The sequence below is a fragment of the Giraffa tippelskirchi genome, chromosome 4 (assembly GCF_054371585.1).
Source record: "Giraffa tippelskirchi isolate mGirTip1 chromosome 4, T2T-mGirTip1v1.2.pri, whole genome shotgun sequence".
Classification (NCBI taxonomy): Eukaryota; Metazoa; Chordata; class Mammalia; order Artiodactyla; family Giraffidae; genus Giraffa; species Giraffa tippelskirchi.
In genome coordinates, this window is record NC_137278.1 from 208,575,325 (window position 1) to 208,591,750 (window position 16,426).

Consider the following 16,426-nt stretch of genomic DNA (forward strand, 5'->3'; position numbering starts at 1 on the left):
ACTGCTGCCAGGGCTCACGGGGTCCGCCAGGCAGGGGAACTGTCCGGTCACGGGCCCTGTCTCTAAAAGGCGGGGCACCGCACAGGGTAGACAGAACAGGGGTCGGCGAGCTTTTTCTATAAAAGGCTGGATAATAAATTATGCATTGCAGGCCGTGTGGTCTCTGTCACAACTCCTCTGCTCTGCAGGTTGCAGCTGGAAAGCAGCCACGGTTATGTAAACAAGTGGGTGGGGCTGTGTCCCAATAAAACTTTATTTACAAACACAGGCGAAAGGCTGTGTTGGGCCCCAGGGCTCTAATTTAGCAATTTCCAATTCAGACAAAAGAGCTTGAGTTTTGAAATCAGAGACCCTTGGTGTTGAACTGAGTGTGTGCGTGCGTGCGTGCGAAATCACTTCTGTCATGTCTGACTCTTTGCGACCCCATGGACCGTGCCAGGCTCCTTTGTCCATGGGATTCTTCAGGTGAGAATACTGGAGTGGGTTGCCATTTCCTTCTCTAGGGGATCTTCCAGACACAAGGATCGAACCTGCGTCTCTTATGTCTCCTGGACTGGCAGGCGGGTTCCTTACCACTAGCGCCGCCTGGGAGCCCCTGGGAAGCCCTCAATTAGTTTTAAACACTACTGCCCTAGGACCAGCCCAGGAAACAGGAGGTGGGCCTGCTTTCTCCTGCAGCCGCCGCCTGGCCGGGTCAGTGTATGCTCTTGGCATTTGAGTCCAGGTATACCGACTGACTGTCTTTGCCCTCTGCCCCAGCGGAAGATTCTGGGTCCTCCCTTGAGATCAGGCAGACGTCACCCTGGATGTGAGCTGCAGGTGCCACCAGCCGGAACCCACACTGATGGGGCTGCCCTGTCGCCCCCCTGGAAAGGCTGGCAGTGCCACGACAAGGGACCGAGACTTTCTATCTTGTGTCTGTCTCACGCCCTTGCAGATAAATCTGTATCGATCTTTGATTTGAAATGGTGATTTGGACTGAAGGCTCTGCCCCCTTTTATTGCCATCCCAGGATATTTACAAACAAACAGCAGCAGCCCCTTAGGATAGCGGCCTCATCTGCAGGCAACCCGTCTTTGTTCCTGAAACTCCCCTGTTTCACGGGCGGCATCTGAGCAGTGGGGGCCTCAGCTTGGCTGCACTGGCCCCTCGCCAGCCCCCCGCCCGCGGAGCTGTCATCACTCAAAGAAGGGGGCCGGGGAGCAGGAGGCTGACCGCTCTCTGGGGGCCAGGAGGGGGAGGGGCCTGCCCAGACTTGCAGGGGGCTTGCAGGGGGCTCTGCAGAGAGGGCGTCTGTCGGGGCTGGAAACACTGACTCATGGCAAAATCAGCCAGAGTTCCACACAGAAGGAGCATTTGCAAGTCTCGACTTAACCCCCGTTTCCCACTCCCCACCCCCGCGCCAGTTTGGGGGTACAGCTCTGTGCAGGGGGAGGGGCCAGAGCGGGAGCCGGGGGCCCAGGACTGGCCGAAGCCCAGCACCCCCCACCTCCTGAACTTGGGTCTTCAGAGGTCCCAGAGGGGTCTCTGTTTTCGTGTGCCCACACAATCCTTGCAACCAAGTTCAGGAGCTTTTCATTTTAAAAATTCTTATTTATTTCAAAATTTTTGTCCCTCTTTATTTGTAAAAAAGCAAGCAAAACCCAAACGTAGAAAGAGACGGCTTCTCCCCTGCTTGGCAATGCCTGTGAGTCCTAGACTTTTATTTTTATTCAAAGTGGGACCAGACAGTTCTGCCACTTGGTTTTTTTGTTTGACCTACTGATGTGTTTTGATATCATTTCATGTCAGTACCTTTATATCATCTTTTTAAAATAATGACTGTATCGAGCCAAACAAACCTTCACAAGGAGAAGGTGAATCAAGGAGAAAGGAGGGGGTCAGGATGGTTCGGAGCCAGGGCAGTCCCCCTCTGCCGCCTGCGCTCCTGGGTTCCTTGCTCGCATACTGCCAGGACGCCATCCGCCCTCCCGCAGGACACGGTGGCCTGTGGTGGAAAGCTCTGACCTCGAGTGAGGCCAGAACCATCTTCCTGGGGCTTCTGGATCCAGCCCTGGGCGCCGGGAGCCTGTCTGTTCCCCTCTGGCCACGCGCCAGGCGACCCCGTAGCTGCAGTGCTCCACCCAGGGGACCAGCGCACAGGATGGGAGCGGGTCTTCAAGGGCAGAGGCCTCCTTCCCGGTCACAAAGCGTAGAATGTTCTAGGCCCTTGAGGTCTGGTCATCGAGGGCCTGGCCACCATCACGTCTTCCTCTCTTCTATTTCCCTCCGCTGGCCCATCTTCCTTTCTGCTTTGGTGAGGACCAGAGAAGAGGCCGGCACCAGTCTGCCCTCCCGGCTGATCCACTCCAGGGGTCCTGGGTCCCGTGGTCACGGGGTTAAACGCTCCAGGGGTCCTGGGTCCCGTGGTCACGGGGTTAAACGAAGCAAGCGGGGGCCCTCGACAGCAGGGATCATCCGGGCTTTTCCCACGGGGTCCCTGAGAGGCTTGTACGAGGCCTTTCCAAACCTCCTCGGACCTTGTCTCTTATTTGTTCTGTTTCTTCCCTCTCCCGGCCACGCATTCGTCAGCTCCCTCCCTGACGGCCTGATCCTTCCCTCGTGGCGCTCCCAGGCTGGAGGGCTCACGTCTCTGTGGAGCTCGTGTTTTCTCAAGGGGCACTGGTGTTCCGTGGCACAGGGTTTGGGAGCTGGGTCTACATGCCCTTCCCCGGGCCTGAGTTCACACAGGCCCCCCGGACCCCGGTGTAGGGATGGGGATATCAAGGGAGCTGTGCCCCAGAGGCTATGCTCATACGAGAGGCGTGTCCACCACACAGACTGGGGCGATGGCTCCCCAGGCAGGCCCAGAGGGGGGATCTGTGTGGCCGCTGGAGGCTGGGCTGCAGGAGAGACCGGCTACGTGGCTTGGGAGCTATAGATCCGATTGGCGTGCACGAGGCTTCGAGGAAGGCAGCGGTGACGGTTCTGAATGCTGCATTAATTCTTGACACGCAGCCGAGCTCTTCTCTCCAAAGGCCTAGAGCATAAATACCAACCTCACTGATCCTAGGGGCTCTGTCACAGCCACATGGAAGCGGCCGTAGATGATACGTAAAAGCCCGGGCCTGGCTGTGCTCCAGGAGAACTGAATTTACAAAGACAGGAAGTGGGCTGGATGTGGCTGGCGGGCTGTGCCCATGCCAGATTTCAGGGCCCTTGTCCCGGCCGGGAAGCCAGAGACCCTGGTTCTACACTCAGTGGGCCCTGGCTCTGGCCTGAATTCGTGGACTTTCCTGTTTATAAAATGCAGATTTTAATCCCTGCAAGCCTGTCTTGTGGGTTCGATGTGGTGGTCGAGGGCAGGACTGGAGACGAAAGCTTTTGTAAACTGTAAAGTGCTGCGCCGGTGAGACCGTCCCGACAAAGGCTGTTGACAGGGCGAGGAGGGAGTCGGGCTGGCTGTAGTCTGGGGAGGATGGGGCTGGGCTGCGAGGGGAGAAGTACAGCTGGTCCTTCACCATCACCCCCTTCTCTTAGCCCCCTAGATGTTTATAAGTGATTCGGAAAACCTTAGGTCCTTTCAGTAGGGTAGGAATTTCACTCTGTGCACTTTTGCACCAGAGCTGAGCGTGAGCAGTCATGTAAACCCAGTTCTGGTTGGTTTACACTTGTTGGGCCTGTGTTCGTCAAAGGGGTCCCCCGTCAGAAGGGTGTCCAGTCGGGGAGGGAGCCCACTGGGCCACGAGCTCAGAGCTGCCCTTCCCCGGGCCTGAGTTCACACAGGCCCCCCGGACCCCGGAGTAGGGATGGGGATGTCAGGGGAGCTGTGCCCCAGAGGCTATGCTCATACGAGAGGCGTGTCCACCACGCAGACTGGGGCGATGGCTCCCCAGGCAGGCCCAGAGGGGGAATCTGTGTGGCCGCTGGAGGCTGGGCTGCAGGAGAGACCGGCCACGTGGCTGGGAGGCGGGCGGGGCCCACCAGTCATTGGAGGCGCCCAAAACACTAGTGCCGACAGGGAGGGGGCTGCCGTGTCTGTGTTCCTCGCCCCTGCTTAGTTCAGGGAAGATACTCATTGACCGTGTGGAGTGTGTGAACCCAGGATGGCACCTGAATTGCCAAGTTCACTGTGTGTGACTCACAGGCAGGTAGCTTTGGCTTTGGTGCAGTGGAAGATCGAGCTGTTGAGGGTTTAGGGGCAGGGAGATGGACCCGGGAGGGGGTGCTTAAGGTGGGGTGTGCTGCTGAAATCTGGAAGCCGGTGGGGAGGCTGCTGTGTGGTCCAGGCCGAGCGCATCATCTTAACTCCATCTGTGGTTTTATAAAGAGGAGGGAGGTGGGATTTTTTTGGAGATCTGGGTGCTGGGTTTGGGAAAACCCTCCGGGTTTAACCCTGCCATCTCTGTCTTTCCCCCCATAGATATCAATGAGTGTTTGAGTATCAGTGCCCCATGCCCTGTTGGGCAGACATGCATCAACACGGAGGGCTCCTACACATGCCAGAAGAACGTGCCGAACTGTGGCCGTGGCTACCATCTCAACGAGGAGGGAACCCGCTGTGTTGGTTGGTATTAAAAAAGAAAGCCAGTTTGAAATAGGCTTTTCTGTCTGCTCCAGCACAACCCTCCCTTCTCTGGAAGGAGAGAGCAGATCCCCAGAGGAAGCTGTGTGCACCTGTCCATCTATCCCACAGCTGATCTCCGAGCCTAGGTCTTTATTGGCCATTGCCTGGACGGTTGCAGTAGAATGCCAGCCCACCTACGGCCTCCAGCTTTGCCCCTTCAAGTCTGTCCCATTCATTCTGAGCTGAAAGCTCTCTCGCCCCTTCCTGCCCAGAGCTCCCTTTGGTGATGGCAGCAGACAGAGCGCTGGTGCTCCTGCTCACAGTCCGTGCGTGTGCGAGGGTGCTCAGTCACTCAGTCGTGTCCAACTCTTTGCAACTCTATGGACTGTGCCCACCAGGCTCCTCTGTCCATGGGATTCTCCAGGCAAGAATACTGGAGTGGGTTGCCATGCCCTCCTCCAGGGGACCTTCCCCATCCAGGGATCGAACCCGTATCTCCTGCTTTGCAGGCAGATTCTTTACCATCTGGGCCACCAGGGAAGCCCCGCTTACAATTCAGTCCTCCCGAATTGACCCCAACCTCACAAACTTTATAATCCCGATGGAACGGGTCTTGCTGCTCCCCCAACAGGCCCTGCCCATCTCTGTCTGTGTGACTTTTGCTCTTACATCGATCCCTCTGCCACCTGCTCCTACCTTCCTTTGGGTTCAGGCAAAGGCATCTTGCTCCCATCCTGCCCAGATCCCTGCCACACAGAATAGTCTCCTCCTTCCTCAGCCTCTCCCCAGTCACTGGGCACTTCCTGCTTTACTTAACTGGGGCCACTGCTGGCTCGCAGTAGCAGGAATCCCCCGAGGGTAGAGGCTATGTTGGGTCAGCTGTCTCCCCAGTGCATAGGACGTAATCTGGGACATCACATTGAAGAATTAGACAGTGCCGCTTTGTCAGTTACATTTTAGTGGGCTCCTTCCTTGCCTTCCGTTCTGATCACGCCCCCTCCCACACTAAAGGGTTTTCAATGTGTCTTTCTCTTCTGCAAGATGTGGACGAGTGCTCTCCCCCCTCTGAGCCCTGTGGGCCGGGGCACCTGTGTGTGAACTCCCCTGGAAGTTTCCGCTGTGAGTGCAAGGCCGGGTACTACTTCGATGGCATCAGCAGGACGTGTGTGGGTATGTGTGGGTTTCCCTGCGGGGGGACGCTGGCCAGGTGACACCAAGGAGAACAAGGTGACACCTAGGTGAACCAGCCTAGGGTGCACCTGGAGTGACCACGGTCTACTCCTGACCTCTGAAAATCCTGAGTTCAGACAGTGCTGGAGAAGAGACCCAGATCAGGAGACCCTCATTCTAGTTCCAGTGGTGCAGCTCCTGAGGGGTGCTGCTGGGTGTAAGCCAGTTTCCTCACCTGTAGCACAGGTGCTCTGCTTGCTCTGAGACTCCAGCCCCCTGGACAGATGCCCCAGAGTCTTTGTGATTTCCCAGAGAGTCACCGCTGACCTGCTGGGTGCAGGGCCCAGAGCTGTGTGCTCCCTCTAGGCGGTGAGATCCCAGGACGGCATGGTGACCCGAACTTGGGGAACCAGGACAGATCCTGCCACCCCCAAACCAGGGTGCTCAGGAGAGGCTGGCCCATGCCCTGCCCAGCCCCAGGACACCTTTGTCGGGTCCCAGAGGACCCTCCCTCGGGCTCCAGGATGGAGGGTTGGTGGGGGAGCGGGCACATGCCCAGACATACTGTCCTGGAAGGAGCATGAGGTTTCCCCAGTGGGCAGAGAGGCAGGGTGGTCCCAGCTGCCCCTCTGACTTGCCATGCGTTTGGGACCAGTCACTGCGCCTTTCCTCAGGAAAGGAGGGTGGAGGAGGTGGAGGACAGAGGTTGCGAGCTGCCAGGAGGACAGGCAGCACCGCCTAGGGAGGACGCTGCCCGAGCCGCCCGCCCGCTCTGTTTCAGACATCAATGAGTGCCGGCGGTACCCGGGGCGCCTGTGTGGCCACAAGTGCGAGAACACGCCCGGCTCCTACTACTGCAGCTGCACCATGGGCTTCCGGCTCTCCTCCGACGGCCGCTCCTGTGAAGGTGAGAGCCGGCCGTGGGTGGGGGTCGGGGGCTGCTGGGCCTGCATCCGCTCCCCTTCCCCGAGCTGCCCGCCTCCCCACCGCTCCCCCGGCAGGCCCGCTTGGGAGCAACTCATTCGCGCCCCAACACGTATCAGGTGACGCATCATCAAGGGCGATGCCTCTCAAAACTTGCTTGTCAGAGATGACAGCCCTCCTGGTTTCTCCTGGGTCCGGGGGGTGCTGATAACGCCTGTGCACACGTGAGGATGGACGAGTGGGCTGCGGAAGCCGTGTGGGATGTGGCTGAGAGTGTGGAATCCGAGGGCATCTGACCCACCGCCTTCCTCACGTGACCCTGGGGGGTGGCTGACCTCACCAGCCTCAGTGTCCTCACGGGGGACATGAGGTTGTTTATGCCAAAGAAGGGGGCTTCCCTCGTGGTTTGGTGGTAAAGAATCTACCTGCCAATTCAGGAGACGTGGGTTCGATCCCTGGGTCAGGAAGATCTCCTGGAGAAGGGCATGGCAACCCACTCCAGTATTCTTGCCTGGAGAATCCCATGGACAGAGGAGCCTGGCGGGCCAATCCATGGGGTCACAAAGAGCCTGACATATCTTAGCCACCAAACAACAACAATGCCAGAGAGAAGCAAAAGCTGGATACTTGTTTAAAGTGGTAAGACAGATTTTATTTACACTCCTGCAATAGAGGAGAGAGTTTGGCATAAACTGGTCTCAACTCCACCAGGACAAAAGGTGCAGGCTTTCTAAATGCTGGGGCCTGCTAAGGAGTAGCACTGAAGGATGTTAAGGTCAGTGGTCAGTGGAATTAGGCCAGCTGTGTCTGCTCACTGGCTCTGACCCTCCTGCAGAGTGTGGGAGTTGAGGGGGGCTCCCTCTGCTTGACTGCATTTCAAAGGCTTGGTTCCCATGTCCTTAGGACACTCCTGGGTTGCAGAAGATACATCTCAAAGGGACAGAGGAAGGAGTTACATCTGTAGGTTTTCTGAAGTAAATACTTCTAAGGAAAAGGGAGGTCAAGGCCTGCAGTCCAGCGTTGGCTAGAACACACAGGAAATTCTTTGGCAGCATAGAGCTTTCCCAGGCAGGCATTTCAAGGGTCATGGTCTTGAGCTGATGCTGACATTTGGTCAGGTCTCTGGTGGGTGGATTCGCCCAAGTTGAATTGGTGCCAAGAGTCTTGGGGTTCTCAGGTAACACTGCCTCCCTCTGATGGGTTGGACTGAGATGAGGTGAGAAGCCCAGGACCTGGCACATAGTAGGTGCTCAGCGGATGTCACGTGTTCTACAGGAATTAGGTGAGGAGGTCAGCAGAAATTGAGAGCTCTGACCACCCTCGGCAGTCAGTCACAAGCTTCCTTCTTTGCAGCTCAGTTCCCAGGGGGTGACCTGTAGAGCCAGACTCCAGGCACAGCAGGTCTTATAATTCTGGATTAAGAAGGATGATCACAGATATGCCAGGATGCACCCCAGCGTGTAATTCTCACCCCGAAGGATGGACGGTGTGAGGGGCTCCTCGGTCCTAGGCTTCCCCTGAGATTCTGGGATTCGTCCCTAGGAACTAGACCCAACACACACACATAATGGCAAGGAATCAGATTCATGCATGGGGGGTGGGGGCGTCCCTCGGGCCTGGGTTCAAATCCCATCTCTGTCACGTTTATGTCTTGAGAGTAACTCGGCATTTCTGGGCCTCAGGGTCCTCATCTGCAAAGTGGGACTAGTGAGACCCACCTAATACCACTCGTAGGGGTCATGAGGATGAAACTCAATGGAGCCTGCCCAATGTTTCACAGTGCCCTGCGTGCGATGACACGCTTATGACATGGAGACTGCTGGCATCACTGTGTTTATCATTTGTGGCTTGTGCTCTCCGTGATGACTCCTAAACGACTGAGTAGTAGATACTCATACCTGTTAGTGGACAGTTTTGCCCAGAACCAGGGCCCGGCCGGCTTTGCTGCGTTATCCCACCGAGCAGTTAGAAAGCACCTCCTGTTCCGGGTGTGTAGCAAGAACGTGGTTCCTGCCTTCAGGGAGTGTCTCTGGGATGTGATGAGATACCACACTGGGCAGAGGTGGCCAAGCACACAGGTGGTCAGGTGACAGCCAGGCCAGGTGTGGGGGGCTGCAGGGTTGAGAGAGGGTGAGACACCAAAGGACGTTCTCCCCTGCTCACCCCTCCTGCCATGCTAAGAATTAGCAGTAAACAAAAATGAGAAGAGACTTCTGGGCCAGAGGTTGGCAAACTTTTTTTTTGTTTCTAAAAGCCACACAATAAATATTTTAGGCTTTGCCAGCCGCACCTCGATTGTGCCTCCTTAACTCTGCCATTATAGTGCACAGGTGGCCGTGGACTATGGTAAAGGGATGAGTGTGGCTGTGTGCCAATAAAACTTTATTTGCAAACACAAGTGGTGGGCCGGAAGTTTGCTGATCCCTGTTCTAGGCAAAAGGAACAGAAGAGCAAGAGCCCAGGGCTGATGTGGCTTGAAGTAGGCGGTGGCGGGGGGTAGGGAGATGCCAGATCCCCCAGCTTTGAAGGGCTGGAGTGGGAGCCTCTCTCCCTTGGGGAAACCTCAAGCAGGTCCCTGGCCCTACATGTGGTAGCCTCTGCCTCTGTGTGTGTGTTAACTTGAGGGAGGTCATGGCCCACTCGACCAGGGACCAGGGACTCAGTTCTGAGCGGTGGCCTCGGGACCCTGTCTCTTTCAGATGTGAACGAGTGTAACAGCAGCCCCTGCAGCCAGGAGTGTGCCAACGTCTACGGCTCGTACCAGTGTTACTGCCGGCGAGGCTACCAGCTCAGCGACGTGGATGGGGTCACCTGCGAAGGTGAGTGGGGAGAGGCTGCCTCTCTCCTGTCCCCCACTCCCCGCTCCTTCTGGCTGGCGAGTGGCCTGGGTTTCTTCCCTCTGAGATGTGTTTGGGTGGACTTTACCCATTGTTGAGAGTGAGGTTTGTAAAGGAGGAAACCCACTCCCACATTTTCTTTAGTGACATAAATTGGAACGGTGTTGATCGCCATGGGGGCCGCCCGGACCTCGAGCAGGGAGAGGGTGGGGGAGGCGGGGGCGAGGAGGCACATCCCTCACTCGACCCTCTGCCTCTGGCCTTTCAGAAGCCCCTCACGGGGCCTGGGCCACCCTCCTCTGTGACATCCGGGTTCATCCCGCACTTACCCAGTCAGAGGATGAAACCAAATGATGATTCAAGAGCACTTCATACGTGCCTGGCACAATGTAGGTGCTCAGAGGGCAACTGTTTGTAAGGTTATCCCTATTTTTATTGTATAAAGTGTGTCTGTCAGCACAGTTATAATCATCGGCGTCAGGATGGAGCCGGCAGGGTACCTCTGTGCGTCGTTCTGAAGCCCTTGGCTCCCCTTTGTTCCCCAGTCTTCCTGAGTCTCCCTGCCCTGCGAACGTCACACCAAGAACTTGCTGTGCGGCCCTAGGCTAGGCTTTTTCCCTCTCTGGGCCTCAGCGCTCCCTTCTGGGTGATGGTCTCAGAGGCCGCCCCAGCCCTGGCACTTTGAGACCCTCTGTGTCCAGCTCGCCCTAGGGGCTGACTTCCAGGTCACAGCTCAGCCCACTAGGGGATGTAGCCCAGCCGGGGGGGGGTGGGGAGGCGGTCCACACAGATGCTGAGGGTGGGCTTTGCCGTCACAGACATCGATGAGTGCGCCCTGCCCACGGGGGGCCACATCTGCTCCTACCGCTGCATCAACATCCCCGGGAGCTTCCAGTGCAGCTGCCCCTCGACCGGGTACCGGCTGGCCCCCAATGGCCGCAACTGCCAAGGTGAGCAGGGCGGGGTCCCGGGGTCTCCCAGGCAGTCTCGGGGCTCTCTGGGGGCGGGGACTGAGGCCCAGCAGCCACACCTCAGGTGGGGTGCGCTTAGGGGGACGACTCTGTATCCTGGGTGTGTCCTCACTCCACAGGCACCCTGGTCTCCTATACTTGGGCATGCTTATCCACCCGGGGTTCTGAGTCTTCCTGTTCTGCCCCGGGCAGCCCACGGGGGGCTGGAAGCGGGGCTGACAGCCTTTAAAAGGAAGACGCCCAGCATCAAGGAAGCAGGACGTCAATACCCGGAAGACCCCACAGCTTAGCACTGCTGTTTAGTCTCTCATTCAGTCACTCAACACACCCAGGGCCCTGCCAGGTGTTAAGGGCAAAGCAGTGAGCCGGTGGTGCAGGCCTCTGTCCCAGGTGCTGCTCCCCACTTGGCAGGGGGATGGACCTGGTCAGGGTGTATCACCACCCTGAGTTCTGTATCAAAGGACTTTATGGCCGGGGTTCCCGCGGGGCCCAGGGATCGGCTAAATGAAGGGTGAGTGGCCTGCATCCTATACTCAGCTCCCAGTTCTAAGAACACTCCAGAGGTCACAGCGTCACTGTCTCTTGGGTTACTGAGAAGGTAGCTAAGGAGATATTTGTGAATGAGCAACCCCGGAACAGACATGCTGGCCTTACTCTCGGCAATGGCCGCAGCAGCTGAATCAGAGGTTGGGACTGTCCAACCCCTGCAGTGAGCCTCCTACGGGGCTGGCGGCCCGGAGGTCTGGGGGCCGGGGTTCTGCAGACGTCCTTTCTGGTCATGAAGGGGGTTTGCAGACTGTGATCAAAGGCGACGGGAGCTGTGGCCTTTCCTGGGAGGGACTGCTCGGCTGTCCAGAGCTCCGGATGGAAGTCGCTCTGTTTTCACATTTCTGAAGGAGCAGATGACCTGGCCAGGCGCCCTCACCGCAGCCTGGGGTCCTGCCAGACACAGCGAAAACACATTCCTGAGCCTCTCTCGGGCTTTGAGACTGGGGACTGCTGTTTTTGCTACCAATGGTCAGGATTTAGCACCTCTTCACAGATGCCTCAGGGCTTCCCAGGTGGCGCTAGTAGTAAAGAACCCGCCTGCCAGTGCAAGAGACATAAAGACGTGGGTTTGATCCCTGGGTCGGGAAGATCCCCTGGAGGAGGGCAAGGCAACCCACTCCAGTATTCTTGCCTGGAGAGTCCCATGGACAGAGGAGCCTAGTGGGCTACAGTCCATGGGGCCACAAAGACACAGACCTGGCTGAAATGACTTAGCACGCACACATGCAACCGATGCCTCTGGCATGGTGACCGCCCCTGGACCCCTCAATTGGCTCCTCCGGACAGTTGTGGGGTGGGGGACAACTCCCCACGTCCAAGGTGACCTCCTGATGTGTCCCAGGCCTATTTCTGGTCCAACACAGACGGTCACTGACTTTGGAAACTGAGCACAACATAGACTTTCTTTCCGCCTCAGTTTCCTCCTCTGTAACGTGGGGCTAGTGGCTTCTGCCTGTTCCCTCCTCAGATGTTAGAAGAGGCACGCGAGGTAAGGCTGACGTACCTCGAGAGCCTTGGAGAGGTGCTGGCTGCCTGGGTTCAAAGCTCAGCTCCCCCACTTATAAAATGTGTGACCTTCAGCCAGTCACGTAAGCCCATGAGCTCCTCCTAAAAGGAGAATAATAACCACTACTTGCCTCATTTAATTGTAATGAGAATTAAGTGTTTCCTGCAAAACACTTCAAGGGCCATCATTTAGAGCTTGCTGTTGTTATTATGCTCACTCCAGGGATCATGAACAGTAGGTAAGTTAAATATAAATCTCCTATAAACAAAAGAGCTGGCATAGGGCTGTGCTCCGGAGAGCAGCCAACGGAGGGCAAGGATGGCCTGATCCCCCAAATTCTGGGCACCTCCATCTGGGCTGGGGATGGCTTGGGGGGCCTCGGCCTTCACCGTGCTGCCTTGGGGTCTCCTGCAGACATTGATGAGTGTGTGACTGGCATCCACAACTGCTCCATCAACGAGACCTGCTTCAACATCCAGGGCGGCTTCCGCTGCCTGGCCTTCGAGTGTCCCGAGAACTACCGCCGCTCCACAGACACGTAAGTCCCTCGGGCCCCATGATCATCCGTCTGTGTCGGCCTTCCTGGGGGCCGGGCTCCCGGCCTGCACGAGGCGGAAGGGGGTGTTCATGAGCTGTGTCCTCCCACGTGGGTCTTGGGAAACTCAAGGATCCCTGCTTCTCCGGTACCTAAATACCAGCGAGACTGGTCTCAGAAAGTGAAGGAAATTGGCCTCAAACGGGCTGAAGGTCGGCGGGCCTCCTCGCTGACCCACCTGCACGTAGAGCCTGGCAGAAACCTGGCCTCTGCTCCCTGGGGTGGAGCCTTGGGCAAGGGACAGCTCTCTGGACTTCATTGTCCACCTCTGTGGGATGCAGGAGGCAGAGTGTGCCGACTCAGATGGAGGTAGCTATGACTCCGGGTGGGCCAGTGGTACTTGTTGGGACATCCTTAGATGATCCCACCTGAAAACCAGATTCTGTCCGGCCCAGTGATGGTGTGGGGACAGCATGGAAGGGTCTGGGTTCTCAGCTTGAAGCTGTGTGTCCATGTGTCACTGTAAGCTCACTGACTCTCAGGCCACCAGATGTCTGCTGGGGTGCCAGAGACCCATTCCTCAGGGAGCAGTGAGAACCCTCTGGTCTCGCCACAAACAACCCCAACCCTTGTTTTATTGGGTGAGTCTCCTTTCCTGCCCCCAGAGATCGTTTCAGGGAAAGCTCCTCGGTGGGAGCTGATCTCAGGAGCATGGACGCGGGATCCCTTCCCTCCTGCCCTGGGCAGTGCCAGCACACAGCCAGGCTGCCTAGGAGACTTGGCCTCTTGACCTTGACCCTGCTTCTCCTGCCAGGGGGTCAGGGCCATCTGGGGCAAGGGTCCCAGGCCCCAGAATGTACTTGTTCTGGCCGAAAGCCAGAGCAGGAGACGCTCAGATGGCTCCAGTGTTCTTCGCAGCATCGGGGATGTTCATCCTCTGGCCTCACCCACCCCCAACCCTCTCCCCACCCTCTCTGTTTCCCCAGCAGGCATTCTTGTGGGTAGGGAAAAGCCACCCCAGGGCTGGGTTTGCCAGCACTCAGCATTCCAAAGAGCCTGGGGCTTATACAACAGCTTACGGGCATTGCTGGTACTCCTGAGCCAAGAAGAACGATCTTGTCCTTGATTTGAGGCTGCGCTGCTCCTGTCTGTCTGTCTGTCCACGCTCCCTCACTCCCTCCCAGGCCCTTGTCTGGGTCTGGGTTTGAGGATGCTGGAAGATGGGCTGGTTGCTGTCAACCTCAGACTTGGGCGCGGTCACGAAGGCAAACGGGGAGGAGGAGGCTGCCCTGCGCGGGGTCTTCCCGCCTCCAACGCTGGGGGTGGGCAGGCTGGCATCGTGTGCTGAGACTGTGGCTGCGGTCGGCTCCCCTCCCCAGTCCTTACACTGTTGGGTGCTGTGGAATCCTTCACTGCCCCGCGGCTGGGGAAGGTCCTTTACTTCTTTGGGGAATGTTCACCGCGAGCCTACTGTGTGTGGGCACCTGGGCAGACAGTGGGCCCGCAAAGGCCTTGGTGCCCTGCTCTGAGCCCAGGAGCCCATGCGGAAACAGCCATGGGCAGAGTGCAGGTGTGCGCTCAGCAAGGAGGGCTCCCCCCCGGCGGGGGTGGGGGGCACAGAAGGCAGGGGCACCTAGAGTTGGTGATGCCTGAATGAAGGGGGAAGGAGGAGTCAGGCAGAGAGGGATGGGCGTGGGGTGCGGACCTGCGTTAAAGCGCAGCAGAGGGGTTCCGGCCAGGAAATGGGGTACCCAGCAAGAAACCACACCTGCTGACTGAAGGGTTGATGTGCCAGGGCATGGTCTGTCCCCATCCCTTGGGTTCATCACCTTGCCCCCTGGGGGATGATAAAGAGGGAGCACTGTCATTGTTGGTATTAAGCACAGGAAGTGGGCACCATCCATGGTCAAGGTTGGGGTGGGGGGTTTGAACCTCCGGGCAGCCCCTCCAGGGAAGACTGTGGCCCCACTGAGCATGTGCTGCTCGCCAGCGCCACCTGGCAGCTGGAGCAGAGGCTGGGAGGCGGGTGGAGCTGGGAAAGGTGTGTCCCCTGCACTGAGGGTCCTGTCTGTGCCCCCGTCACCGTTCTCAAGCCTCATGGAGATGCTGTGGCATTCTGGAACGACCCGGCTTTGGTGTCAACCTTGCTTAGGTTTGCCTCCCAAACTCAGTCCATTCCAGGCCCCTTGACCTTACCCTTTACTGTCAGCAGGTCCCGTGAACTTCTTGCTGTAAGGGGGTTGGTGGTGTCGCCCTCTGGGTTCCTGTTGGGTGACCTGTGATTGTGGGGGCAGAACTGCTTCCATACGGGTCGCTCTGGGTTCAGCCTGGGGGACTGCGGGTAGGTGCCCGCAGGCACATTTTACTGCCAGTATTTATGGATGGAAGGAAGGTGGACGGTAGCCATGGTGTCTGGTTCAGGACAAAGCCTGGGAGGCTGCCTGGAGGAGGAAGGAACCAGGCCTGGGACTCCCATCCTGCCCTCCAGGCCTGTTCCTCGGTGCCATGATCTGGGGTCTTGGTCACCGTGGGGCCCGTTTTCCTCTGTAACACATGCTGACAATACCTGCTTGTCAGCACCTTGAGGATTAACAGTGACGCTCCAGGTGCCCGGCTCAGGGCCGGAGTTGTGCCTGGAAAACAGAATGGTGGTGTGGAGGATGGCCACGAGCCACCCTGTTCTCATCCTCAGGATCCAGAGGTTCCTTCAGAGCGACTGCAGCCCTGGCTCCGCGGCTGACTGTGTGCCTGTGGGCTGACTGTGTGACCGGCTGGGTCTAGGGTCGCTCAGTCCTTAGACAGGAAGATGAGACTTGGCTCCTGAAGGGCTGTTGAGGAATCATGGGCCAGCCAGGAGCCCAGCGCTGGGCGCAGGAAGTGGGGGCTGGGCCTGGAATCCTCGGTTGACAGGCCTTGGGGGGTCGGGGCCTTGTCTTGATTGCCTTGTCACATATGGCGGGGCTGTTTCTCTGGGGCCACAGAAGCCCTGATAGCGTAGGGTCACTGACAACGTCGTGCAGATGTGGGCAGGAGGCAGGCCAGAGCACCAGCTGAGGCGAAGCTGAGCCTCTCAGCCCTGCGGACTCCTCAGACGGGAGTTTTCTGTTTCACGGCCCTTTTCCTTTTCTGCAAAAACCCTCTTAAAGAATTTATCTGACCTTCAGAGGGCAACTTGTACAAGTTAAAAGCGCTGTATTAGAAAGGACCCAGTAACCGGCACTTCCGTGGTTTAACATTCAGGGAGCCTTGACCTGCAAGATTTGAGTCTCTCTCTCTCCCTGTCGCTGGGCCTCAGCCTTCTCTCTCTCTCTCCACAAACAGCCTCCTTCTGGCCCGTTTCCCTGGTGGCCGAAGGGCGGTAACTGGAGCATGACCCAGCAGGCCGGGCCACAAACCACAGGTCTGGGCCCCAAGGACTGACCAGGCTGTTAAGATCCTGACCACACAGTTCCCTCCTCCCCACAGCAGGGATATTCAAAGTGTCCTTGAGCCCGGGATGGGACCGAAAACATCCTCTTTACCCCCTCGGCGGGGCAGACCCCGAGACCCGGGGTCTCAGAAGCCAGGGCCAGAGGGAGGCTGGCGGCCTTAGTTGGCACAGCTCCCAGCCCCAGGGTGTAACTCCGGTGGAGTAGAGTTACACCCTCCCCTGCCCTGGCTAGTTCCTGGGGCTTGTGTCCAGAACGACATCAACTGCCGGCAGGGACGGCTGCGAGCTTCAGGCAGCCGAGGGCAGCCACAGCGGCCATATCTCCCAGGAGAAGGCACTGGCCCTGAGGATATTTCTTCTCTGGCGTGTGGTGACTTCCAATAATTGCATTTTCGTGCAACCCCTGAGCAAAGTCATTGAACTGAAAACTTGGGGCACATTGTTCTCTCTTGCGGGTC

General features: G+C 57.8%; 1 protein-coding gene across 2 annotated transcripts in view; it reads left to right on the plus strand.

Annotated features, from left to right (window-relative positions):
* The window catches only part of FBLN1 (fibulin 1), an 82,844-nt gene that overhangs the window by 32,297 nt on the left and 34,121 nt on the right, over positions 1–16,426 (plus strand). For both annotated transcript variants that reach the window (XM_081594940.1, XM_081594941.1), the window contains exons 9-14: positions 4,403–4,546; positions 5,588–5,716; positions 6,498–6,623; positions 9,340–9,459; positions 10,296–10,427; positions 12,418–12,541. In XM_081594940.1, coding sequence (XP_081451066.1) covers positions 4,403–4,546; positions 5,588–5,716; positions 6,498–6,623; positions 9,340–9,459; positions 10,296–10,427; positions 12,418–12,541 — 775 coding nt within the window. The remainder of the gene's footprint in view (positions 1–4,402; positions 4,547–5,587; positions 5,717–6,497; positions 6,624–9,339; positions 9,460–10,295; positions 10,428–12,417; positions 12,542–16,426) is intronic.